General features: G+C 41.1%; 1 protein-coding gene across 11 annotated transcripts in view; it reads right to left on the reverse strand.

The window, feature by feature from the left end:
- The window catches only part of chl1b (cell adhesion molecule L1-like b), a 76,707-nt gene that overhangs the window by 14,812 nt on the left and 33,992 nt on the right, over positions 1–27,903 (reverse strand). For 5 of the 11 annotated variants that reach the window (XM_080892641.1, XM_080892634.1, XM_080892644.1 and 2 more), the window contains exons 2-23: positions 17,186–17,367; positions 14,549–14,566; positions 12,874–12,982; positions 12,505–12,695; positions 11,763–11,885; positions 10,524–10,694; positions 10,177–10,200; positions 9,961–10,072; positions 9,436–9,617; positions 8,518–8,649; positions 6,710–6,850; positions 5,679–5,790; positions 5,265–5,431; positions 5,014–5,179; positions 4,778–4,902; positions 4,330–4,431; positions 3,806–4,003; positions 3,511–3,581; positions 2,514–2,736; positions 1,245–1,360; positions 776–980; positions 465–587 (exon numbers count right to left, since the gene is read on the reverse strand). In XM_080892641.1, coding sequence (XP_080748767.1) covers positions 465–587; positions 776–980; positions 1,245–1,360; positions 2,514–2,736; positions 3,511–3,581; positions 3,806–4,003; positions 4,330–4,431; positions 4,778–4,902; positions 5,014–5,179; positions 5,265–5,431; positions 5,679–5,790; positions 6,710–6,850; positions 8,518–8,649; positions 9,436–9,617; positions 9,961–10,072; positions 10,177–10,200; positions 10,524–10,694; positions 11,763–11,885; positions 12,505–12,695; positions 12,874–12,982; positions 14,549–14,566; positions 17,186–17,285 — 2,911 coding nt within the window. In that variant the 5' untranslated portion in view covers positions 17,286–17,367. Of the gene's footprint in view, positions 1–464; positions 588–775; positions 981–1,244; positions 1,361–2,513; positions 2,737–3,510; positions 3,582–3,805; positions 4,004–4,329; positions 4,432–4,777; positions 4,903–5,013; positions 5,180–5,264; positions 5,432–5,678; positions 5,791–6,709; positions 6,851–8,517; positions 8,650–9,435; positions 9,618–9,960; positions 10,073–10,176; positions 10,201–10,523; positions 10,695–11,762; positions 11,886–12,504; positions 12,696–12,873; positions 12,983–14,548; positions 14,567–17,185; positions 17,368–22,528; positions 22,550–26,326; positions 26,554–27,903 lie in introns of those variants that run through there. The other 6 variants (XM_080892640.1, XM_080892636.1, XM_080892637.1 and 3 more) reach the window with 5 other exon arrangements.

Genomic DNA, 27,903 nt, shown 5'->3' on the forward strand with positions numbered 1-27,903 from the left:
ACAGGATGGGGTCAGTAAAACCGGACCTTAACAGACTGTGACTCAGAGGCCTTGTTCAGCACTAGCCGAGCCGCGATCATGACACAGGCCAGTAGACACCACCCTGACATGGTTCCTATACACACACTCTGACCCCAGCCTTATTAGAGCAGAGCAGCAATTCTTCTTTCTGTGTAAAGGATCATGGGTTAGACAATCACCACTTCTTTTCCCAAGAAACTGTTCAGGTACTGCACATACTTGTCTGTAGTGCAGTATTGTGTAGAGGATAAGGTTTGAAACAGTTAAGCCGATATGCAGTCAGAGCAATAGATGGCCTGTTTGTTTTCTTTACAGAGTACAAGCTGAGGGTAAACTCTATTAAACACAAGATGAAAAACACATCATCTTCTCACAGCAATACAGAAACATCACCATTATATGTGTGTTGATTAAGTGTAAGGATGAGGAATAGGGATACGTACTGAGATGGTACTTAAGGAGGTAGCCAATGAGAATCCCATTAGGCTCCAACGGCGGCTCCCAGGCCAAAGAGACAGTGTGCCTCTGTACATCTGTGACCCTGAAATCATGATTTTTCTCTGGGACTGCAAAGGCGTGCACACACACACACACACACACACACACACACACACACACACACACACACACACACACACACACACACACACACACAGCAGTCAAATTCTGCAACCCAGTTTACTTGGCTATTATTAGATTTTCCCTTCAGTAGTTGTGAATCAATACACTCCATGCTGTTTTTCCACAATCTTACCTCCCTCTGGGGTTTTGAAGTTGACGGGATGACTGCCTGGGCCGTTGCCCCGCCCGTTGAAGGTCATGACGATGAGGCTGTACTCGGAGAAGGGCGTCAGAATTGGTACCGTGGCGTGGTTCTTATCCCCGGGGACTGCCAGCGTGTGTTTATCTCCGGGACTTTTCTTTGAGTCCACCAGACTGCGCAGACGCCACCAACTTATCTACATCAGGAAGGAGGCACACAGAGACATCCTCAGCAGTGCCTACAAGATATCAAACTTTGAACATCATACATATGTACATGTGTGAAGGAATGCTGACTGAGTTAGTGTGATTTTTTTTCTGGTGCTGTAAGCAAGAAAACATTGAGCTGGACACCAGTAAAGGAGACAGAGTGAGGTGAGAGAAGCAAATGTTTAGAGCAAGGTCAGTGCCATTCCTTTTAAACTGTGTCTAAAAGCAAAGGTCTGGTTTTGAGGTATTACCCTGTAGCCTCCCAGATGTCCATGTAACTTGTCCTTGTGTACTCGTGTCCAGCTAACCTTGACCACGGAGCTGTTCATCACCTCCACAGCTACATCATCAGGTGCAGCAGAGGGAACTGCAAAGGCAAACACACATTATAATCTACAATAGGCTGCAAGTGAGGGAAGGAAAAACAAACCCAAACAACACAAAAATACAAAGTACTACTCGGCTTGCTTACATTTAGGGATCACTGATTTACTGGAACACCTACGAGGAGGGAACTCTACTTGGAGTCACAAAAAAATGAAAAAACAAACAAAAAACAAAAACAAGTGCTACATTTCCTAAAATCCCATTTTACTCAGGACACAGCAGTGAGAAAGTGTCATGACCTGAGGTGACCTCCTGAGGACAAATCCAAAAGAAAGCTAAACAAAAGAAAAAGAGTAAAAAGTACGGTACATGGTGCTTTCTTCTTCTAGCACACTGCAAAAATGATTTTCAAGAAAATAAAAAAACCTTGTTTATGAACATGTTTTCTTATTTTTTGTCTAAAAAGAAAACATTCTTAACAAGCAAGTTTTGCACAACTGCACAAAATTAAACTCATTCTAAGAAAATATGTCCAACGTTTTCTTAAGATATTTCAGCTCATCTTGAGCTTTCAGTTACAGGATATGACAATGGTTTGGCTGAAATTCCAGAAAGAGAATAAGATTATTTTTCTCTTATTTCAAGAGTAAGGGCACTCAAAACAACTTTTCAATTTTACTCATTTAAAGATGCCAGTTTAGCTCAATGCGTTCAGCATGCGCTCACATGCTGCATGGCTGAGAGTGGCAAGCCTGGGTCTGACCCTCGGCCTGGTTAGGTGGCTAGACAACCTAGCAAAAATTCTTTCCATGTTTAGCATAAAGCTAACAAAGGCCAAAAAAGTGAAAGTTTTTGCCAAAGGTCATGTGGGCACAAGCAAAATGAAAAAAATGTTTAAATGTTCTGAGGTTTAGAACATTTAAACATGTTCATTTTTTCTTTTCTGTTTAGCTTTGAACAAACTGCAGCAAAAGCCAGCTTATTTTCCCCAACTTTTCTTTTTAGAAGGGCATTTTTAGCCATGCCATGTGTTTTGTATTTGCCAAAACAATAACTTTAAAAAAAACTGCTCCGCAGAGAGGAGGACGGCTGCAGTAATATTTATTTGCTAGGAAGTAACTTCAAACTCCCCTTTCCCATAACATATTCTCATTTTATTGGGAATACTGAAAAAAAAATTAACTTATACTCACAGTCCTCTCCTGAATAGCCAGTCACTAACTTGGGCTCAGGTCCAAAGCCCTGACGATTCTTGGCTTGGATCTTTATTTCGTAGGGAACAAAAGTTGGGGTGTTCTTCACCACGAATGAGTGTCTCTTCACTGTGTTCTCCTTCCAGTCTTCTTCCACATCTTGTCGTCTGTAACTCACCTTGTACTCCAAGCCGGGACCATTGTGCTCAATTGGTAACAGGGGCTGTATCGTAGCAGGAAAAGAAAGAATGGAGTGGGTTTCACTGAGACTTTCACAGTTGCGTAAGATACTTGTTATATTTCACCACGCTATGTCACTCCTTCCATAGGGGAAAAAAATGACTTGTCCGGTGAACATTGCTTGGAACAATGCTTTATCCCACCATCTAATAAAACAATGGAACAATTGACCTGGTCTAGCAGCAAGGCTTTTCTTTGATATAGTGCTTGCTGAGACTTTATAGATGAAAAGATTCATCTCGTCACAGAAGTCAGACCGTGAGAAATAGAATGAGATACCATTATCCACAAAAGCAAATCATTAACAGTAGGAGAGCTCATGAATCCAGGATTCAGGGACTACATTACCATGACGGGGCAACCGGATAATAAGTGAAGGAGAGATTCATCTTTCTACAATAAAGGCCAATATATGACTGTGAGTGTTAAAAAGAATTTTTTTTATCTTCATAGCTTTCCTTTCTCTTTCTAATCAAAGACAGAGAGCAGCCTTGAATGAGGAACTCATTCATGGACATTCCAGAAAAGGGCTTCTTTAAAGATCTCTAGAGTGAAATATCATAAATGGGCCATTTCTGTTTCTTTAATTCCTATTGGTAATAGCCTATGAAACATTGATAAAACTTTATCTCTGTTCTCAGAAATTCTTTGACTGCTCAAAACTATAACGATAGGAATAATGTGCTACGTAAAGGTAGGCCACATCACAGAACTTGCAGAAAGAAGATAATAAAAAAGACCAAAGTCTATTTCTTACCTCCCATTTGATATCCATTTCATGTGGCAAATGACCTTCGATTCTGATATTTTCAGGGTTCCTGTCAGGGGCTGTGGAGGAAAAGGAGTATAGATTTTGTCAGCATTGCTAGTGGAAGAAATCTCCAGTGAACGAGGCACGCGAGAAAGCAGAGTTTCAACAAGAATGGAATCAATTATGTAGCAGGTCTGAGTGTTTTAAAGTTCACAGAGCAGCAGCGTATCAAGTGGGCTGGAAGACCCTAACAAAAGGTACTACTGGTAAATACTGAGCGATGAAAGGAGGAAACTCAGACCTTCTGGAGGAGTTTTGTATCTCTCTGTGGCCTCGCTAGGACGCCCGGTTCCCACAGCGTTCACGGCGGACACTCGGAAGCAATAGTCGACATTGCCGTTGAGCTTGAGCTCAGCAGAGTTGCGGTTCCCAGGTACTCGGAGTAGCTCCTTCCAGTTGCTTGGTTCCCAGTGGCTCTCCTCGTACTCGATAATAAACTCTGTTGACAGGCATAGAGACAATCAGAGGTCTCCCTCACCGCTATGAATCCTGCCAAAGGATTACTTATCTAACCACCAGCTGTGCAGAAAACGCCTCAAACCCTGCTCTGGGCTTGTACATTCCTCAGGGAGACTAATCATGATTCATGCTTGGATGAACCAATAATGGATTCATATTGTACAAGATGGTATCAAACAAATCTATTTACATGCAGGATGCTGCTCAGGAATGTGTCTGTCATATTAATGGCATTCGCTACGAGATGCACTGATCCTCTCTGCGCTGTATGTCCTGACACCTGCACACATGGATGCTCCTTTTTACCTGTGGTTGAGCTGTTGTGGTCGTCCCCGGGGACCCATTTCAGCGTCACATTTCTGCCCTTGCGGTCAGACAGTACCAAGTTCTCCGGCGCATCGGGGACATCTGAAAATCATTGTAACGGCACGGCTTTTAGAAAAAGAAAATCACAGGGACACAAGATCTCTGCAGCAAGAAAAAGACCCGGGGAGCAAACGTTCAATCGTTCCCAGGAGTCAGAGGATGTGGAACCAGCTGCATCGCTGTGCTGCCCGTCACTGTTTTCTTTAGACTTTAACATGTCGACAACATCTTCAAAGAAGCTGTGCTAATAAAGCCACGGTCTGCACCTTCATGCTCTGCGCTTGGCTTCCTGACATTTTGTGGCCTTCTCGAATTTGCTGCGCATTAATGTAGCACCAGGGTGCTCTGAACTTTTGACCCCCGAAGCAGCGCTCACACGTAAGCTCACCTAACACCATGAGGAGGGCTGAGGCCACGTCTTGGTCCGCTGGAGTTTTTGCCACACATGTGTACACACCCTGGTCGCTGTGGCTCACATTCATGATGTGAAAAACACCGTTCTCCACAAAGTATCTGTCGGTAGAAACATGGAGACGGGGTATTGATTTACCAAAGGAAAAGGGCTTTTCAGCTGGGATTAGGTCTGCAGTGCTGTTTCACCAAATAAATAAATAAAAATTCTACCTTGAATTCTCAGTGTAGTTGAGGGCTATCTCCATATCATCTTTTTCCCACAGGAGCTCAAAGTCATTGCTGAAAGACTTGTCGTACTCCGCCAGGCATGAGAGCTGGGCCGTGGTACCTATTAGGATCCGCTGGTCCTCCGGGGCCACTACTATTCGAGTGGGATCTTCCAAAGGAAGGACCAAGTTACTTACATTTTGAGGCCCGTGTGAGGCTTAACACAATTCTTTTAAATGACTAAAACTGTTTACCTTTTACATAAAGCATGGCATTGATAGCAGATGATCCCTCTGTGTTTTTGGCCAAACACGTGTACTGTCCTGTGTCACCCCTCTCCACATTGTAGATCTTCAGTGACCCGTTTTCATGAACAGTAAACCTGGGTCCATGAACAGATTCAGGGGAGTCGTCTTTGCTCCTGGAGAACATGCAAAAGTTGTCAGAGGGGAGAAAAATAAATGCAAATACAGGTGGTCTACACTACTACACTATGGCAGCAGTGAAGCGATAAAAGCAGGACATCAGAGCTGAGTGACAGGGCTACTTCAGCTTGATTTGAAGAAATAGCAGGTCGTGGGTAATGAAACAGCCAGTATACTGAGGGAGTGCACGCATCGACCAGCTGAGATCTACTGCCCTCTGCTGGTAAAAAAAGCTACACTTACCAAGTGATTGTAGAAGGAGGAGAGCTGAAGACCTTGCAGTGCATCGTCACTCCCTTCCTCTCCACAACAGAGTATTCCTCCCCCTCACTTGTTAAAATCATGGGCTGCAAATCTGCAAAAACCAGCAGGAGACGCTCATCATAACATCGTAACAGTGCTGTTAGAAAAGCACAATATATTTTTTTCACCGTGGAGGAAATGGCTTCGACAAAAAAAAAAAAAAAAAAAAAACCCACACAGCTAGATTAGGTTTTAAAAGCTGATAAAACAGGAATGGAAATAGGCAGATAACTGCAGGTTAAATGAGGTGACAACAGTGTTGCTTTACTTGTGCATTAACTGTGAGCTTGTTGTGTTTTTAAAAAGGAAAAAAAAAGAAGAAAATAAAAAAAACGATTCAGCTGACAGGTTGTCAGAAATGAGCAAATGTGAGAAAGAAATCAAAGCTGAAAACAATGGAATAATGAGTTCGCTGAGTGTGTGCACCTTATCAGTTGTAGCCAAAGCCTCCCATTAAAACGCTCTGTCTCTACTAATTGTTTACAAAGGCAGCAACTGGGACTCAGCATTCAGAGACTGTCCAGCTTTATTAACTCCTGTGTCACCAAGAAGCAACTCCCCACATTTGAGCTGCACAACAGATTTTTTTTTTTAATCTGCTCTTGTAAAGCAGCACATGTTTGTCTTGTGGCACTCGAATTGGTATGGAATTGAGAAGGGACTTGTTAGCATATAAATGGTAGGGAACAGGGCTTGTTGCTCCACAGGGAGAACGGCCATCCTGAATGAAGGAATACAGCTTGCAGACAGCTCTCCTTCCCTGGGCTCCTCACTGTTTTATGGGCATATGCCAGCATCAGCGGCAGCTCTCGAGCTTGACACATCAGTCAGCGATCTCTCTGTGTCTCACAAGGAAGTCTGAACCTTATTCATGTACGCTGTGACACAAATACTTTGTATGGATGGTATTTTCATAGACCTCGGATGGTGAAGCAGAATTTAATAAAACTGTGGCTCGCTGATATACTTACTCATGATCATGATGTTTGCATTGGACAGAATGGTTCCATGTCTATTGGAGGCCTCACACTGATAGACAGCACTGTCAGAAACTTGGGCATTATGTATAACTATGGTGTCACCAATTACCCTCCTGTTTCGTGCTGGGGACTCTGGAATAATACAAAGGTACACTCAGTGAACACAAAGTTTTAAACCAGCACAATTAAAAAAAATCTATATGCTAAGCTGAAATTCCCAAATTAACTAACATCAAAAGAATGTGAAGCAACAATCACTTTGATTTTAAGTCTAAAACATCTGTGTGTTTGTTGTGTTAAAGTGATGTCGGCTGAAGTTGACCTAGGACCTGGCCACACTTTGGTGTACTACCAATCTGTACCAAAAGATGGAGCAGCAAACCAACGTAAACTTCTGTTTCAACCAGTTTTACCCTGGAAATCGGGCACATGCAATCATACAAACTCAGATGTTGGAGTTGAGGTGTGGTATCTTTAGTGCGTTACAGAAAAAGTGAGAAAAAACAGGAATTTTTTGGGTTCTTAAGCTATATGTCTGTGAAGGTTCTCAGTCATCCAGGTCATCGTAGTCAAAGGAGCTTGGAAAGAAAAGCGTCTGGACTTCTTTAAGTTGCTTGAAGACGTTTCACCTCTCATCCGAGAAGCTTCTTCAGTTCTAAGGTCAAATGGTGGAGAGTCCCAGATATAAACCTAGTGGGAGTAACCCCCCACAGAGGGACAAAAGGACCCCCTGATGATCCTCTAATCGCCTGAGCCAAGGTGTGAAACTGGGTGTGGGTCCCAATCAGCCAGAGTTTCGGGTGTGTTCATTGTGAAACCTGGCCCCACCTTATCATGCGAATTCCTGAGATCAGATGGCCCAGGATGTGAGTGGGCGTTAAGGCGTCTGGGAAGGGATCTCAAAACTGGATTATAGATGGCAGAGAGTTGGTGTCGTAAACCCCGCCTCTGTTCAAAGATGGTCGCTCACAGTGGACATAGATGGCTTCTTTCACTCCTCTTCTTAAGCTAATTAATCTTTAATCAAAACAGATCTCAACAGATCACATTCATCATCCTTGTAGTATATATAAATATTTAATCATAAATATATGTTCTCTCTATTTTCAATTTTAAATGACAAACTTAAATCATTTTATAATTTCATTGAAAAATACTTTGCTACGCGTCCATGCAGTACCTTGACGCCCCCACCAGGGGCCTTTCACACTAAATCCCAGTGAACTAACTGGGTACTACAATTGGTTTTATTGGTTGTTTGCTTTTTTGGATGGTTTTTAGGGGGGTTGTATTGCAATGTTTAAAGTACCTGTGCACAATGTGAACATAGCCTAGAGGCTTCACACTAACAGTTAACACTGCAGCTAACGTAGCCCTAACTAGATTTGTTATAATAAACTTTCCCCAGCTGTCAGGGATTTAAGTGACTTCATATTTTGGTTTTTGAAGCCATAGAAGGTCTTATATCCCTCATATTCTCAAACATGCAGTGCACATTACCTTTAATGTACAAACCTAATTAATAGCATTCACGTCAGTGTTTTACTTGTCTCTGTTTGTCTTTTCTTAGATTCTATGGTTGTGTCTCAACAGATACTAAACAATTATGTTCACATTCATCATCCTTGGAGTACTTTCCCACTTCTGGATACTTCCTCCTCATGTTCTACGTTGTAACACTGAACAAAACAGCATCAACCTTTAGCCTTTCTGTGGGGTTCAACATGTCTAGCAATCACAAGGAGCTCGCAGTACAAAGAAGTGAAGTGAGCTTTAAGTGAGACTGCTGTGGGACTGACCCTGCAGAGGTCCACCGTTCACCCTCCATGTAGTCGTCGGCTGAGGAATCCCACTGGCAGAGCACTTGATGTGCACGTCTGAGCCGATCATACTGAGCTGACTCTCAGGCTCAAACACCCACTCTGGAGGCTCTGAGAACACACAGTCAGCGTGATGTTATCAGTATAAAGAAGACACTGAGCACTTACAGAGGAGAACACAATCACAGGAATAGTTACGCAATATGTATTATTCAGTAAAAATGAATGCTACATTTACTACCGATTACACACAGAAATGGACCCACAAAAGGCTCTTCCGCTGCCTTCAGCCTCACCACCTGCCACCATGATATAGAGATTATACTATTATGCATTACTTGGAATTATTCTTAACACCGTCTTTCACACACACAACCATGTTTAACATAGCAATCAAAACAAAGGAAGCTGACAGTGAAAATGCATGTTTATGCAATCAGATCTTCATCTTTCAATGATATTTAAAGCTTTTTTTTTTTCCATTTGAGGCTTATTTGAGGAAAATAAGAATAAAACTGTATCAGCCATCAGAGCCTTTTCTTAATCTTTCCTGTACCTGATAACCATTTGGCAGATCCACAATCCGTAAAGTGGGAACAGAGTATATTAACTAAATAAAAACTAGCTCCATTTCCACTAATCATAGAATCTTACTTACAGATTAAAGCATTAGAGTTAGGTGATAATTTGATATACAATAACAGAAGAATCATACTTTTTCTTAAAGCAGAACTTTTACTTGTGAGGATTTTAACACAATGTATCGTCACAGCAGCTGGTCTTTAAACCCCTTTTTATCAATGATTAGACGAATTTGTCAAACAGAAATAATGAAATCAATGTAGACAAACCAGATGTGACAACATTGCAGTGTGTTGCACTGTACACTGTTTTTACCTTCGACTGTCACGGTGAAGGTATGTTGAACTTCTCCCAGTGGATTCTTTGCCTTGCACATGTACTTCCCACTGTCTTCCAGCTCAGCTCTTGGCACAATCACCAATTTTCCATGATTCTCAAATCTCACTTTACTAGGAAATTTGTGGCCCATTTTCATCCATTCAACCTGTGGAGTTGGACTGACAGAAAATGGGAACAAATGGTGAGCCTAAAAATAGTGACATACTGCCTTTACATGGCTAAAATTAAAGGTCCTGGAAGGGCTAGAGCTTATCCCAGCAGTCATAGGGCAAGAAAGATAGCTAGACCCTGGACTGGTCACCTGTCTGTCACAGGGAAAACACAGACAACCATTCACACCTACAACCAACCAAACTAATTAAGTGTCTTTGGACTGTGCGAGGAAGCCAGAATACCTGAAGAGAATCCATGCAAACACATCCACACCACCATGCTACTCTAACATAGCAATATAACTGCTAATATAGTAACTCTAAAACATTAAGGTAAATTATTACTCACAATCCTTCAGCAATACACTCCAGGTTCAGGTCCTCTCCTTTGACCAGCTGTATCTCTGATTTGCCACCAGGGGGCGTCAGAAGAGAGGGTTTTCTCTCCAGAATTGCATTAGCTGAAAAGAACAGAATACACAGTAAGACAGAACAGCGTATTCACACATCTTTCTTGTGCATAAAGCAGTTCATACACATGCAGAAATACACTAATATAACTTACCATTTTCAGAACTGTCACTTTTTCCTAAAATCATGACGGATGAGACCAAAAAAACAAACACACAAACAAACAAGAAAAAAAAACACACACACACAATGAACATGTGAAAAATGTGGATGATGCACATCACCAACATCTGAGTCACATCATAAAATCATAGAAACAAAAAGACGCGCACAAACAAAACAGTGTGACACTGGGATGGCTTTTGAAGTGTTTCCTTTCAACAACGGTATCGGCGAATGTGCTGGTAAATGAACAGTGCTCCAAAATCAAAGTACACGTCACGCTGGTTTGAGAGGCAAACAATAATCGAGTGGAGACAAAGAAAACAACGAGACACCTACTTGTCTTGACAATGACAGACATGGCGGTCTTCTGAACGATCGTTCGTATTCTGGGGAAGGAGGCGAAGCAGCAGTAGTCTCTCCCGCTGTCCTTCTCCACTGCGTGGGAGAAGTAAAGGTCTCCGTTCAGGCCCACGGACACCCTCTGATCCTGCTCAATGTGCTGGAGATCTGAGCACAGGAAGACGGTGGCAATGATTCCATGTAGATGTAAACAATCTTTAATTGAACAACTGCTGATTTAAATCCATGTACTTCAGCTTAACCCAGCTAAACGACATTGGAACATAATGAAGTAATTTTCCTAATACTTCACTGAGACAGTTACTAAGACCTTCACAAAAAAATATCTGTTTACAGATTGACATTGATTGAAATTTTATGGCTTGGGAATAGTAAAAATCAACTACCATCATCTAATTTGGATCACTTGTTATATGTTTCATAAACACAGCTGCACACAATAATGAATTCCCCTCTCATTTTTAAATAACTGTGGCACAACGAGAATGAATGTTTCACTGTTTTACAAAGACCTAGAAGAATAGTCTTTATTTTGGTCTTCTGTACCTTATTTATCTCTGGTATAAACTTCCAAACTGCCTACGAAGCAGAGAAAGCTCATCACTCTAATAACCCCACCAGCTGAAGCAGTCATTTCTGCACTGATATAATGGATAACACTTCTATAACACTTCTGCCACCACGGCTGTGAAGTGTCTTTATACATGGAAAAAAAATCTTTTAAACTGTTCAAAAACACTCCATACCATAATTTTACTACTGGCTTCTTCCAACTCTTCAGTAAAGGTAAACATAACAAACATTTTACCTGATATATTTCATGTATGTGGGAACGTGAATATAAAGAAGTTCTGTGGCTTTGAAAAGAGAGTCTGCAGTGACTTTCCTTCTGATTAGCATGTGATTCAAAACACATTTTTATAAGCCTAATATATCTTATGAAATTTACCGTCTAAACTATTTTTAATTAACCAAGTTAGAAAGTCAACACAACTGAAAACAAAATAAATTCATAATTATAATAAAGGTCAATCATAAAGGACCAATATGGCAAGGCCATGATGATCCACTTGGTAAAATAAATCCGCTTGGCATCTTTCTTGGCCTTAAGACAACAATTCTGATGGCTAAAGATCCAAACGGGACACAAAAGAAAGAAAAAAAAGAAAGTCAACACCAAACTGTGCACTCATCACAACATGAGATATTACTTACTAATAGTCATCCAGTAGATCTGCAGTGGAGGTATACCGTTAGGTGGGTCACATTTTAAAGTAAATGGCTGGCCTTCTTCTACCACGACAGGATCGAGTGTCTCTTTAGGGAATTTAGGAACATCTGAAAACAAGATAAACTAGAGTTGAAAAAAATAATAAATAGTGTGGTGCAGTTTTTCTTTTCAACAGAAGGTGGCAGTAATATCATTCTTGAATTCTACGTGTAGCACGTGTCAGTTTTACCTGTGCTGCGAATCATTCAATAGATTGAATCCTAGTGTGCTCTGTTTATTTATTTATATATTTATTTATTATCTTCAGTTCTGGCCCTCAGAAACAAAACAGACATCCCTACCGCTATTGTTCATGGCCCTGTCACCAGTGCTGAGCGGTTGAAGCCCAGCCAAATTTAGTCAAAGTCCCCTGTGGAGTGGATTTTCTTGGAGAATTTATGTAGTGTTCTTGGGAACAAAATGAAAAATGAGGCAAAGGAAATGATGGAGAGGCTAGATCACACCCGATGCTTTTTCTGGTGCAGACCTACAGATGAGACGCTGCGAGGGGTGGAGCGCTCGGGAACCTCAATGACTTTCTGCCACGTCCAATACAATGAAAAGCTCACAACAGAGAGGTGCAGTCATTACAGGGAGCTGCTGGCCCTGAATCACTTTGAAAGCTCTGTAACAGAGCACCTCACACACACACATCTGCATGCACACTCAAAGATGCAGGTTACTCACTGGGCACAATGAACTCAATCTCCTTCGATATGGCGATGCCTAGTTTGTTTGAGGCGTAACAGCGATAGGTTCCCTGGTACTCTGTAAGGTTCCCATTATTGGGTATCACAAAGGTCCCAGAATTCTCTTCTTTCATCAGGCGGGGGTCTTGAAAGGGGTCGAATTCCTGGTCATTCTTTGTCCATCTGAATCTACATAAAGAAAGCCAGTGTTAAAATGTCAAGTCTTAAAGCTGAGACCGTAGAACACTCAGTACCGAAAGTTACAAATCAAAGCATCGAAGTGCAACATGTTGATGCTAAAGTGTTGTTTGGTATTTAGTGTCTGTTTGACTGCTAATAACAAGCTCCCGTCCTTTGAAGTACTCACTCTGGCTCGGGATTCCCTTTGGCTTCACAAATCACGGGGAAGCTTTCGTCAAAGGGAAAGGCGATGAGAGTGCTGGGCGACTGAGCTGTGATGGTGGGCAGCTGCTCAACTGGGCAACAAACAGACAGGCAAGCATGAAAATTAAAGAAACAACACAGGCTTCAAGAAAGCTATTAAGAAATGTGTCATACTCATCATGATACTAGGACAGTGGTTCCCAACATTTTAGATTTGTGAATGCCAATTTCCTGAGGAATATGCTTTTGACTTAGCTCAACACATCTTCAATATAGTCTGCTTTTGAGGTTTTAAGAGGTCTGGCATGGAAAAGTGCCATCTTGTTGTATTTTGGAAGACAAAAATGACCATATTTCAACAAGTGCTATCAGTCAGTTACAGGCTAATTCTAGCAAGTTTACTTAGCATCCATAAGCTGAATGGATGTAATACACAGTCACAGATACTTGCTAATTAGTGCATGTAACATATTCATAATATCAAATCATATAATACTAGAATTCTACTCAGCAAAATTGGCTGGTCTGTACCTCACAGGAGGTCATAACATTTGTCAAATAATGGGATTAAAATGCTGCAAAAGGCACCAACACCTTAAACATGTTACAACATGGTCCAGTTCAATGACTTTATTTAGTGGATGCCAAGCAGACACTGATCAGGGGTGTGACTGCTGTAACTATTAATATAAAGATTGAGGCTATCAGTAGAGGCCCAAACCATTTTTGTGTACAAGGCTCCAAACATGGTCTTTAACCCTCTGCGGTCTAACCCAGTAGATGTGCCCACAGTGGGAAGGTGTGTGGGTGAACTGTGGGGGTTGTGGGCAAACACAAACTTATCCCACACTGGTCATAAGCGGGTGTGCCCACACAGAGCCCACAGCAGGTTTTCCCTTTGGGGACCTTCTATGGGTTTTATTAGCAAACCCATAGTTGGCTTGCCCAAAAAAAACCCACGTGGGACCCATGTAGGCTAGTTCATGTAGGGCCCACAATAGTTTTACTCCTTGCAGCTCCCAAGACCCCTTATTAAGAATGATTTAGGTCTCTTCCTGATTGCAAACAAAGTATTTAAAACATTATTGCATATTTTAGTTGCCTCGGGTTGGGATTTCGGGTTAGGGTTTTGGTTTTCACCACTTACAAATTAGACCTCAGAGGGTTAATGATCAAACATTGGGCACTGTAGAATGGAAATGTATGGGTTTAACTCATTTCTGTAGCAACCTTCAAATGGCTAACTGAGGAACTGCAGTTTTGGCACTTTCAACTTAGCTTCATTGCTGCTTGGTTGGGAACCACTGCACTACTATGACAATTACATGTCCAAAAACAAAGAAAACAAATGTATCTATTAAGATGACAGTGTGCTAATGCAATGAATCACAATAAAAGCTCTTCATTTAGTCCCTGATGGCCTTGATGATAAAGCAGTGACATGTGGTGTGGATGGAAAAGCACATGCCTAGTCCTAGAAGTGCTAGAAGTGTAAATACCAGTATTATGGAGTCATGACTGATGACACATGGTATTCAGATCCAACACATATGGCTGTAAGTAAAGCTAGTGCTAAGCTTAATTGAAAGCCAGGAGATGAAAAGGAAAGAGCAGAAGACTTCACTAATACTAGCTACAGTATGGCAGGGTAAACTTACTGTTTATGTGACCTAAAACTATATAATCCATGGCAGCAGGGGGAAATAAACCAGAAACAGTCAGCAGTGTGGGAATAATCCTTTCTTGTCAAGTATTCTCTAAACACAAGCCCTTTGTAACATACACCCGTGTTATGGAAAACACAAGCTAGAATTAAAAAGACTTCTCTGACAATGAGCCCCAAAATGCAGCCGCCTTTTTCACAAAACCTGTTTGAACTGTTCTTTATCAAGGCCTTAAGAGATATTTTTTAACTGAATAATTTAGAGGAAGAGGGTTGATGCGCGTTACCAAGGAAACTGGGATACACGCATACAGCTAACACAAAATGAAAGAAAAACCTGATTCAAACAAGATAATAACTGTAAATATATTCAATTCACAAAATGCTTGACGATTGTAACAGTTCTCTACAGTGTGATGTATTCCCCTCTAAATTATTCAGCGCCTTTCTTTTTCTGATAAAAAGCACTTCAAGGAGAAGTGCTCTCTGTGGATGAGCACAAACAACAAAACAGCCCTTTATACATTTAACCTTTCTTTCATTCATGAATCGTTTTCTTGGAGTAGCTCTGAATGTGTGTTTATGTGCCAGTCTGTCAGTCTGTTGTCAGAATTCAACCAATTTGTGCAGAACTGTAACTCATCACAGAGAAATTTGGAAACCCCACCATAACTTTTATGATTTATTTGTTTACAGATGAATTTACACATGAATTACCTCTTGCAGATTTTTTTTATCATTAAAAGAAGATTGTTATTTCAGTCATCATCTCTTCTGGGACTGTCCTGCGCTTCCACTCACATACTTCGAAAGCAAGCAAGTGGTGGAGCAGAGAGCAGCAGCAAGACCCCCAGACAGAACAGAGCAGATATCAATGTGACACTGATTAAGCCAGACATAACATAAAAGGGGTGGGCATGGGTTGTTAAGTGGCTTGCAGACGCCAAATGATTGTGAAGAAATGAATCAGCAGAGCAATCATCTGATGTAGACTGGCAGAAGTTATCTGATCTGGAATTAGAGCTGAGCTCACTTTTGTGGTGTGCCTGAACTAAAGCTGGAGTTTGGAAACTACATTGTTTTTATTAAACCAGATGTTTTGAGCTTGAAACTAGTGACTGAGACAATAAAGTCATCAGGAAAGATTTCACCTAAGCATTAAATCATAAGTTAGACTGTACTTCCTCAAAGTACACTCTAACTTCTACTTGCAACTACAGGGTTCACCCCCTGCAGGCCATCAGACAGAGGGCAGGTTTAAGACACTTCAGCCCTAGTTTCCCTTTTCAGACCTGGAGGCTGCATTCATCTTTAAACACTCATCAGCCACTTTGTCAGCTGCTACAGTCAGATGGCAGCCACTCTGTGCATTTAGGCATGTAGTCATGGTCAAGTCGACCTGCTGAAGATCAGCCTGAGCATCAGGATGGAGGAGGAAGGTGATTTAAGTTACTTTGAAGGTAGGGTAGCTGCCAGATGGAGTGGTCTGAGTACTTCAGAAACTGCTGATCTACTGGGATTTTTCTGCACTACTATCTCTAGGGTTTAAAGAGAATGGTCCAAAAGAGAGAAAATATCCCTATTTCTGCTACAATACGTGGATGGTAGGATCAGACACAGTTCAGGCTTCTGCTGCTGGTGTAATAATGCGGTTTTCTTGGCACAACTTGAGGCAACTGAGCATCATTTAAACAACACAGCCCACCTGAGTGTTGTTGCCCACCACGTTCATCCCTTTATGACCAGAATGTACCCATCTTCAGATGGCTGCTTCCAGCAGGATAACACACCTTGTCACAAAGCTCAAATCTTCTCAAACTGGTCCCTTGAACATGACACTGAATTCACTGTACTCAAATGGCCTCCACAGTCACCACATGTCAATCTAATAGAGCACCTTTGCAATGTGGTGGAATGAGAGTCACTACATGGATGTGCAGCAGACAAATCTGCAGCAATTGAGGGATATGTGAATATGGACCAAAAAGTGGATCCAACCCAGTGCGAGCAAGATATACCTAATAAAATGTCTGGTTGATGCATATGCACTCTGTCTTCTTTCGCTGCTAATCCTTCACTATCCTTGCACTGAGCATGTGTTGTATTGTTAGATTTTAAATTTCTGAAAACAGCTACTTCCTGCAAATGAAGAGAAAAACAGTGATGCATACCTGGGCAGCTAAGAATTTAGTTAAAGCATTTGTTTTCACATTATTATTTTGACAAGAGCATAGCTGCTTTAATAGAGTCTTTTATTCTTAGACGTTTGGTTTTATTTGCCAAATTTCCGGTATGCATTTCTCTGATAATTCCTGTAATTCCCAAAAAAAAAACCACAGTGGAAATGAGGTTTTTAGGGGATTTTGTCTTCTTCTTTTGTGGTGTTAACAGAATACAAAAATTACATTCCAACTTGAAAGCAGAGTTATGTTGTTAGACATAATGTATCTTTTTATCTGGATAATCCACATGATGTCATGGTTTTTTCAGTAGAGGAGGTTTTCTTTGATACAAAAGAAAAGGCTCTATGAAAACTCTTTTCTATTTCTTTTGTCATCCCACTGAAGCCCCTCCTAAATCATCCTGCATCCTTTGTTGTGAATGTGTGACTTGTGAAAGAGTCATGACTTACCTTCCAGCGGGATGTCAATGGCTGAGGTCGTATGAAAGGCACAAATACAGATAACCACCAACAGCACGGTGGCCAGTCTGGGGCTCCTCAGCAACCTCATAGTGTCGAGATCTCGGACAGTCACAGGAAATTAACGCTCTCCACTTTGTTTTCAGTTCATGACTATGGTGAAGATGCAGTACCTGTAAGGTAGCACAGATGTAGAAGACCCCATGAATCCACCCACGCGCTGGCAGACAGAAAGGCAAAAAACTCCAAACAAAACAAATCCCCCGTGACTCCAAGCCCGACTGCTCTCTGCTCAGCCAGGCATAACCAGGCACACATTTTCATTCCCATCAACGGGGACTCAGTTCTGAACTAGTTCATATTTTGGTGTGACAAAGAGAAGAAATATTCACATTAAAGCCTCCTATCATCCCATTTCCCCATGGGGCTCAATTGTTTTGTAGTCTGCGGAAGTGTGCGGCACAAAGCATATTTCTCAAGCGACAATGGAAAGAAATAAACAAATGAGGGAGCCTGTGGATTTATTAATGCGTGGCAGATGTTCAGCATTACTTTTGGAAAAAGCCAAGATTGAAATCAGCATCAAAATTACCATCAAAGTTTGGCCGATTTAATCATCGTGCTGTTTTGATCTGTGCCTGCATGTTTCTGATAACAATGACTCAAAGAGATTACGAATGCGGACCATTTTATCTTTTATTGCAGCAAATACTGTTGCCTGAGGGGTGGGAGACATAAAAAGCATGCATAGTTAACAGTCAGACTGAGTAAGCTGTCTGCACTTGCACACCGACAGAGCTGCAAGAGGACAGAGTGCTGGATAATTTTCCATCCAATAGACGAGAGTCTGGACCATAATGAGCGCATGATCGGTCCAGAGCAATGTATGGGAATTCTAATGTCTTGGAGCAGTACTATAAGAAACCTCTGGGGTGTCACTTCATTAGTCGTCCCCATGTTGGCTGTGACCCAGCTCAGCAGGTCATGCTGGAGTAATTAGCTCAGCAGCTAACAACAAAACAGAAGACTAATACAGAAACATTAGAGTTTTAGAGAAATCTTAAAGCTGCTGGCCTACAGAGAACTCGTGACATTCGTGTAAAACTGAAATGTAGTAAAGAGCATCACAAAGGATAAAATCCAGTAATTGCAATTACTGTATTATTAATGTTGCTAAGCAAACCAATTAATGTCAAGGAAAGTATCTGAGTATATGAGCGGCACAGTAACTACCACTCAACCAACTGAGCAGTATCTTTAAAAGAGCTTCCTCTTTACAACAGCGCTCAAATCCAGCTCACTCTTTTCTTAATCTTCTGGCTGCTTTCTCCAGTTCAATAGGCAACACTGAGGTCAAACGCCTGTTCAAGGAGTGTAATTGAATAATTGACCAGAGGAGGGGAAAAAAGAGTCAATTTCATTCATTGGATGCAGGCGTGCTGTCAGATGGATGTGCACTCTGAACTCTTCAACCATACCTCATGGTAATGGTATTAAGTCTGCCTGAACCAATTTGTGCTATGCCCCACCCACAAACAGCATCACCAACAAGGTGCTAGGTGCTGTATGTCACATACATCAACCCACTCGATCACAATTTATGTCTATTGGCTATATTTCCAACTGAAGATTTGTGTGTCAAACTCATCCAGGAAACTGCCTCAGGCTTTTCTTTATTTTAGCCTTCCCACACATGGTGTTTTATGATAATCAAACAGATCCAAATTAAAAGCTAGGGGTTTTGTGCTAATTACCTTGTGCATTGTTGGTTAGCCCCACCTGGTTAAGGAGCGAGGGCCAAGGTTACAATCGAGAATGTGCTTTCATTGTCTTATTGTGCCGGCCAAAATCCTTTACCAACCTAACAACACCTTCAATGGATTACACTTGGTTCAAACTGTGCCTGATCATTTGCCTTCTGATTTAATTTGTTCCCCCCTCGTTAAACATTTATTGAGAACTCACTTGGCCATCTGGCTGAGGGAGGTCCGCTAAGAGCTTAACTGCTGCGAGTGATGAAGTCTGCATTGAACTCACAGGGTATGGTGCCTATTGGAACTATATGATGCACAGGAGAGAGGGCACCACTCTCTCGTCTGATTTACAGACCGTGGGCTGCTCTTAATCCCCGCCTCTTTCAAGAGCAATCACACCAGCCAGAGATTGATGAAGCTGGCAGAAGGTTAAAAGCTGCTCGCTGTGGGAAGGCCAGTATGAACCCTAACCTTCCTCGGCCAAGGCTCAGACGAGACAGAAGCTCCGCTGTGGAGGGGGGGCAAATGGAGGGAAATGGGCCAAGTGGAATCTGCCTGTGAAACTTTAAGGCTCTCTCCTTAAATTTTCTACTATCTGTTGACATTACATCGACTACAAAAATAAATCAAAGTATAACTGGAACATTAATCAATTAAAAATAAATCAGCCTTTTTTATTAGCAAAGAAAAGTGGGGATAAGGCCTGTGACTTCGAAGTGATCTACTAATTATATTCTTGATTTATATTGTGATGTACAACACAGCAATCAACCATCAACTTGTAAGAGTCTAAAATAAAGTCTACAAATTCCTGAACAACTGTCCACAGCCAAACCCTGCGAGTCTAATTGCTGGTGCCTGGGACTGTGCTTTGTCTCTCTGTGCAGTGCTTGGTGGTAATGTTCCAGGTTATAAATTTAGGTTCCTGTCTTTGTAAGCCCCATTTTTAAACAGTCTGATTCACTGAGCATGCAAACCGGGCCATAAATAGCCACAGTAGCTTCATCCGTTTTATCCCAGACACCTTATTTACCTTATTTCTCCCAGACAGTCCTTTACACTTAAGGTAACCGTGAACCTGAGAGACTCTGCAAAAAGCTCTCGTCTCTCCTTTCTCTTTGACTACAAGGACGTGTGTTCTGTCGGTTGATTAAACCTTTGTTGTTTTGAGGGAAGTGTTCTATCAGCTCATACTGTGAAAAGAGAAATAGATTTTTTTAGAGATGTGCTTTTCTGTTATATGCTCTAATGTGCTGTGTTCCTTCTTTTTTAATGCCTCTCAGAATTAAATGTAAGACCAACTTCACAACAACAAAAACAGAAAACAAAAACTCCATCATTTATTCTGTGTTAGGTTCACCCATTTGCATTTGTTGAGCTAGTTGATGCTTGAGTTTTAAAGGTGTTGTCAGTCACTTTTGCAGTTATTTAATAGAAAAAAATAAAAAATATTCATCTTCCTCATCTCAAGTGTCATCTCCCAGTAAAGGCTCTAACACACATGCATAAATGTGCTTATTTATTCCAAATAATACGGCGGTTATTGTATGCAGATTAGACATGTGCTAATATTAACATCGTGCCAGCTAATTGTAGGCTTGAGTGTCCTAAAAATCATATACTCTCTCTGATAAAAAGTTTGATTACACCATCACATTGTAATGGAATATATTAACTGACACTATTAACTAAGTGTCAGTACAACAATGTTAGATCAAACACACTTACACTAACGCCAGTTAACAGCAGCTAACAGAAGCAGCGCTTACTGACAGAAATGTTCCTCAACGACTCACCTCAGTATAGCTTTCATCACACGACAGTGAGCTTCACTGGTTTGTATCAGGCTCCTTTCAAAAGGTTTTACAGCCTTGTCCAGAGTAAATAGGTGTGAACACAAACTGAGGTAACAGCTGAAGATGAACGGCAGCCAGAGTTATTTGTCCTACAGGATTATGCAGTTGACTATTGACATCTAGTGGGGAGATTTTACATACTCTAACAACACATGTATCCTTGTTCGTGAGCTAATTTAATTTTGCTGATATAGGCTTTCATGTAAAAATGTGTTCACATGTGGGGACTGCGATATTTTCCACTGTACCCAATTTTACACTTCACACAAAATACAGCATACTTCATAAACACCTTGATTGAATTTGTGCTTCTTCACGTCATTGTGAGTACACCCACAGCACGTGTTCTCAGCTAAAATAAATGCACATCATTTTCATCACATTCAAAGATACCAACAGGCTCTTAAGCAGCAGTTTAAGGCTAAGTACCTTCAAAATGCAGAGTGGAGCAGGCAGGGATTTAACTGCTATTTGCCATCATTACTGAAGAAATCATAATGAAAAAAGATTTTACAATTCTGAATCGCTATGTCTAATAAAATCCTAAAATCCTACTGCCCACGTTTTAGCATTTTTAAGACATTTGAAAGACTGACTTACAAATTAACTGTCAGTTCAAATTAAGGCCTTATTTTTACATGAATAAATTCAGTGCCTTTTAACTTCTTGGCGTTGATTCCAAGAGCTTTACTGCTTTTCTTCACACTCTTGTACTGTTTACTGTATCACTACGCAGCCTTTTTACTTAAGGAAACAATTCTGGCACGCCTTCACAGTACAACTGGCAGGATCTGTCTATCGGTTTCTTGACTCCTATAGTTTAGCCATCTGCTCTAGCTTAACACCCAAACTTTAAGCCATAAACATGTACTAACAGATCATATAAAAGGATCAGACAATGTAAGGAAGTATTTCAAGGAAAAATACCACACTAGCAAGTTGTTTCGGGAGCATTCTTCACACTTGCGAACACGTTGTTTGGTAACAGGGTGGGGTCCAAGCAGGGCCATACAAAGTTCACTACAGTAGGCCCTTGAGCTGGCACCATCTGCTCCTTTCACACACAAAGACAACAGGCAGAGAAGTGTGGGTCTACTGTAGTCTAATGTGCAAGCCTGTAATAGGATTAAGCAGATCCTCGTCTTGTCAGACTGGATTAAAATATCCTGCATGCTAAAGTCCTGCGATGGGAAGACAGCAGCTCCGCACGCCCCTCTCATGGTCTTGATAATGCCTCCACTCTGATTCCCATTTGATCATTCAAGAACAATTAAAACAATGGACCAGCTGATTAACACTAAGCTGCAATTGACTTGCTTTGCTTCTGATGTGTTTAATGAGTTGTTTTTCAGCCATTTTGTTCCTCTTTTCTCCAATCAGTTGCTCATTTGGCATCCGATTCACACACGCTGCCTGGATCAGGGTGGAAAAATAAAACAGTTTTTTTTTAATGTCAAAATTAATTTTCCTGTGTTTAGACATTTTGTCTTTCCCATTTACTCCTCTGAATTTAGATAGGATTCTAACCTTTTGGCAATTATAATCCTTATCAGTAGTTTTCTACAAGCTTGACCATGCAATTCATCTGATATTAAAATATTAGAAAAAAGAAAACAGAAACAAGATGATAAATGGGTATAGGAAGCAATAAGCGATAACATGCCTGACTAATTGAGATCTGGCTTTACAGCACTTCAGAAAGCAAGACTGTTCAATTACCACACCATTAATATTTCAGGGATCTCTAGCCTTCGGATGCTGCGAGCACTGGGAGCGCTGTGGTGACAGGATGAGGATGGAAGAGGCTGTGGATGAGAAATGAGAAGAGATCCTCAGGTGTAAAGGAAATAGAGTGGGTGTACGGATGAGCTGAGGGGTTTGTGACCTCTGTGTTGTGTATGAACTAATGAGGAAAGGCCTTCGTAACCCTGCATGAACTCTCACTACCTGAGAGAGGCAGATATACTACACACTGCAGTGAATCTGCAACTGCAGCAAGACGATCATGAGACCAGCTGGAAGTATGAGCATGTATGTTGTAGTTCATTAAACAAAAGAGAGCATAAACAACTGAAGAGCTCTTCAATCACTAGAAGTTGTCATCTTGTCAGTAATGTCTCTGCTCTATTCTTTATAAATACAAGCACACAACATCTTTCCCTTCAGCAGTGTGTCTCAGTCAAGTCTACGTGTAATATTAAGAAACAGGACTGAAACATGTACAGACAAACCCTCGTCATATATGGTAGCCACTAACTCTTATTTCTTCTCTGAATTATGAGTTTTAATTATCGTCTGTTGCATAATTCATATGCCTAATGAAAACACTTGGATGGATCGCCAAAGTATGTCACATGACATGGTAATAAATCATCCAGGATGTATGTGCCATGCTTTCAGAGTCCTCACTCTGAACCTGTTAATGTGTTTAAAGCTAAAGGAAGGTTTGCACTGCACCTGTCTGCATCACAGCTTACAGCTTTTTTCATTTTCTCTCTGATCTGCTCTCTTTGAAGTCCCACAGGAGTGGCCCTTGCCCAGGACAATAATCACATTAGCGTGTGATCCTCACTGAGTAGCCCGGCAAAGAGATGAAATTCACAAGTTGGACTGCGGGCACTGGAGTATTATTTTGTGCTCCACTCCACATTCATTCATGTAGTCTGACTGATGCTGGCAATTTCCCCAGATGAAACTGTGCCACAGCAGGACATGATCGATGGCTCTCATATCCCAAATCCTTACCTCCATCAGACCCTGCGTGCAATTTATTTCTGCCAACAACCAAGAAATTCGGATGTCCCTACAGGTGTTGGGAAAACCTGTTTTTTCCAGAAATATCTTTTTGCACTCGGTCCATTTTTAATCCCTTCAGGTGTCTCATACACATGCAGTCCAAGTGATCATTTCAGCCTGTGAAATGAGAGGCTCTCTGCTTGCTGAAATTCCTCATTTGAATTTCCTGTTTCGTGCTAGAGCTGAGCATCTGGACAGTGTTACCCTGGCTAAGCTTTTTGACACATCTGTCGGATGTGTGGCCCCACTCCCTCACCCCTCTGTCGCTTATTAGGGTCGAACAGAGTTTATCTTGTGACAAATGGAACGGTGAAAACTGCAGTCTAAAGATTTACAGTGTTTAAACTCAACAAGGCAAAATCTCAGTGTTTATATTAGCTGCTCTCCAGCTACAAATGCAAATCAAAAAGTAATCTAATCTGTCAGCTGTCAACAGCAACTTTCAAACAGCTACATGAGGGATTGGCTAAAACATGTTTCCAGTTGTTTAAAGAAATGCTTCCAGGTTTTTTTTTACTCAATGTACAAATTCAACAACCTCAAAACATCTAGACATGAAGCAAGACACAGGAAGCTTCTTCTTTAAAGGGAACAGTTCCAAGCATTCAGTGCAGTTTCATTACAGCCTGCTTTTGGCACACTTCTTTTAAACCACTTGACCGATGAAATCGAGATGCTTCCAAGAACGCTATCTTTGAGTAGATGAGTACATAAAACTAATGTGAGGTCTGCAGTGATGCACCTTGAGGTCAGCTGAAAAGTCAACACCTTAATTGCTTCGTGCAAGTTTGATGTAAATTTATCTTGGCAAGAAGCAAAGGACAGGAAGAAGAACGAATGTGGATAGAGTCTGGATTTGTTTAGCGAGTTCCTTGGAAATTATCCTGACAGAGTGTACTGCCACTGCATGCTGCTGCTTTAAATCCATACGTCGGAGAGAAATGTCAAAGAAAAATGGCAATAGCCTAATTACGCTGTCAGTGGTGCTGTGCAGTGTATGTACCCCATACACCTGTTATAAGTTCAAGAATGATGTAAATGCCCATTTGGAGTTTATTTCAAAGCCACTGAGAAAACATTAATTATAACAAGTCATAAAACGGCTGCTTAAAAACAGGGATAGATGAGCACTGACAGAAGGATCGTCTGTTGTAAACATATTAAGCCGCTACCACTGTGAAAACACCTATATGTAGGTGAGCCTTCCACCTTAAGAACATGGACTTGTTAGCCACTGTGGTCTTCATGACCACAACAAGGAGTGACAGTTAATTTACTGAAATCAGTCAAACACTGAGACCGGCCCAGGATTCAGTTTAACGGTGATCCAAATGTACCATCCACGCTGCTCCAAGAGACAAAATAAAGTCCCAGTTCATGCCAAATCATGATGATGTCTCTCTGCCTCTTCTCATCACTGCAGAGTAGATCCAGACTGTCAAAATGCAATCTAGTTTCCAACTGTGAGTCAGACTAAACACACTTAGCGAGGATCTGGAACGACAGTATGTGTTTGCACACTAATTTGTGAGTGTGTGTGAGAGAAAAGAGGGAGATGTACTCTTCTAAAGTCAATTTAAGCATCCAAACATTGAGTAAATACGGATATGGTTATTTCTTACATCTTCTATTTAACAGAATCAAATATATCAATATCTTTGTTGTTCCAGTCAGCAGAGTAAATCCTGAGCATTCTTCTATGAACTGTGAACACCAGAAAAACATGACCTTTAAGGAAAGTCATCCTAATCGCCTTGATTCATTCAGTGGGGTAAAATGACTGTTTTATTCCACATTATTTTTATTTTTACTTTTTATGTCGAGTCTCACAGTCCTATTTTGTTGTTTCATTTAGTCAACATAAGATCAAGTTAGATTTATAGTAAAAACTACACAGAAACATTGTTACACAATCCTTACAAAGACATAAAATGCCAAATTCACACATATCTAGACAATACTTTTAATTTGTCACGTAATATGTCTCCAATTACTTAATCTATGGGCACTTAGTTCCATAATAATTATGATAATAATCATTAATGTATTAGACATCTGACTAAATGAGACCAGAAGGAACAATTACTTACTCTTTAACATTTCATTTTTCTTGTGACAGTTGTAGCACAACGTAATTAGTCACAGAGAAGATTTGGCATTGGTTTAGTATTTCAAAATCTATTGCATAAAAAACAAGGGAAAATCTTTTGGAAGTAAATGATTGTGACTTATTATTGCAGGGATTTTACTATACAATATAAAGCACCTTTAGGCGACTGTTTGGTGAATTGGTGCTATATAAATAGAACTGAATTGAAATGAAAAGTAACTGTAATGATTGGTTTTCCTCCATACGATACATCGCCTGCTCTTTATCTACAGTGTATTCATCCATCCATCCATTCGCTTCCGCTTATCCTTTTCAGGGTCGCGGGGGGCGCTGGAGCCTATCCCAGCTGTCATAGGGCGAGATTTTAAATTCTAAAATTAAATTAAATTAGATTCTAAATTCTACAGTGTATTATATTTAGAAAACGCAAGAAGGCAACCAAAGGCACCAGCGTCTGTTTTATCCTTTAAATAGTTTAAAACGTGAATTAAAAAGCAGTTGTTTTTTCTTTATGGCCTTTGCTTTTGTAGAAGCCTGCACACTGAAAGGCCAGAATATGAACCTGAAAGTGCTGCAACAGCTTTACTGACATCCTTATATTATCTAGGGTACTTACAAGCTTTCACTTGATTTTCGGCACCGGTGCCCATGGGAAGGGTAACAACTCCGTTATAGGTAATAACATTCCCAATAAAAAGAAAGCATGACAGGAAAACTCTGAGTCTGGCAGAAAAAGAAGAACGAAAACACAGAGGGTGCTGAGCCCAGTCCACTGTTGTGTCACAGAAGCCAGTGGTGAACACGCACAGAGCCGCCGCAGTCATACATGTTGCCAAAGCCTCCAGCTTGGCAAATGCACTCATTAAGCCACTGACAATCATTCCCACAAAGCCTGATCTAAAGGCTATTCAGAGGAGAGTTGAGGAATGCAAGTTCCATCTCGCCCCTCCACCTCCCTTCAGCATGAGCAGAGACGTGTGCACCTGAAGGCTCGATAAAATGTGTTAATTTGCAATGGCCAGCTGAAGAACAAAATATGAACAGTAAGCAGGGTGGGAGTGCCGATCACCCGCTGTGTGAAAATCTGTTGAGCTTTGCTCTTGCTCCAATCTTCTTCTGTCAGCCAACGACAATCTACTTAATTGTTAATGCTGCTGAAGATTGTCGCCCAGCATTAGCCATTGTTGGAGCTTTTAAAGCACGCTCCCATGGCTTATCTCCCCACAGTAAGAAAAGCCACTGGTTTCTTTTTTTTAAAATTTGTCTTTAATTCAAGTGGACCTGATTGTTTCACACTGGTGAACAGGAACTTCACGGCCATACAGATAGACTTGAGTGGAGGGTGGGTGACACGTCTGGGGAAATCATAGTGTGCAGAGAGTGCTGAGACTGTTGATAAGAGTCCTCCACCAAACCATTCTCTCTCTCTCTCATAACACATGAAGGGGGAAGGGAGGACTCCCAGTCTGGATGATGTATGGTGTGGACCTTAGTCAAAGACTTGAAAATGAAAGGGGGGAGGAGGGTCATGCTTGAATTATGCTGATGCAGGTCGTAACCACGGTAAAGGCATTGCTGCTTGACAGAACTTGATGACGCTAATGACAAGGTTGTTATCACTCGTGAGGATTGTATACAAGTATAAGGTGGAGCAGATACAGCAGGGGTTGTGCATGTGTATTACTAGTCCAGTGGCCTGCGCTGACCCACCAACCAGACTTTAAGGCCAGGGGATTTTTTTTGTACAGGAAAGCTAGAAACTAGCTAATGTATCTTATTGGCCTGTTGCAATTTAAAAAAGACATAAATAAATAAGAAATAAATTACGCACATGTTAAATGAATGTTATACATAAAGTACTTGGACACAGAAAGAAATGCATGGGTGAATGAGACATGTTGTGTAGAGTGAATAGAATAGAACCAGTCCATTTACCATTCACTTACATCCATTAGTTACTGAATATTTTAGTCCAGAGCATTCTTTGCTTTGTGGCAGAGGTGGCAGAGGTATTTTTTGTTTGGTTGTTTGGTTTTTTTAAAACTAGTTTGAGGTCTTTATTCAGCAAACTGCTTTTAAAATGCAAACCTGATGAAGGAAATGCTTATGCTGGAGCTTGAGATTCAGAACTACCACTTGGAGGGGGGTTACAGGGGGACACTAGTCTTTTCATAATGAGTGCAGCCAGCCAAA

This window comes from Rhamphochromis sp. 'chilingali' (assembly GCF_963969265.1).
Source record: "Rhamphochromis sp. 'chilingali' genome assembly, chromosome: 9".
Classification (NCBI taxonomy): Eukaryota; Metazoa; Chordata; class Actinopteri; order Cichliformes; family Cichlidae; genus Rhamphochromis; species Rhamphochromis sp. 'chilingali'.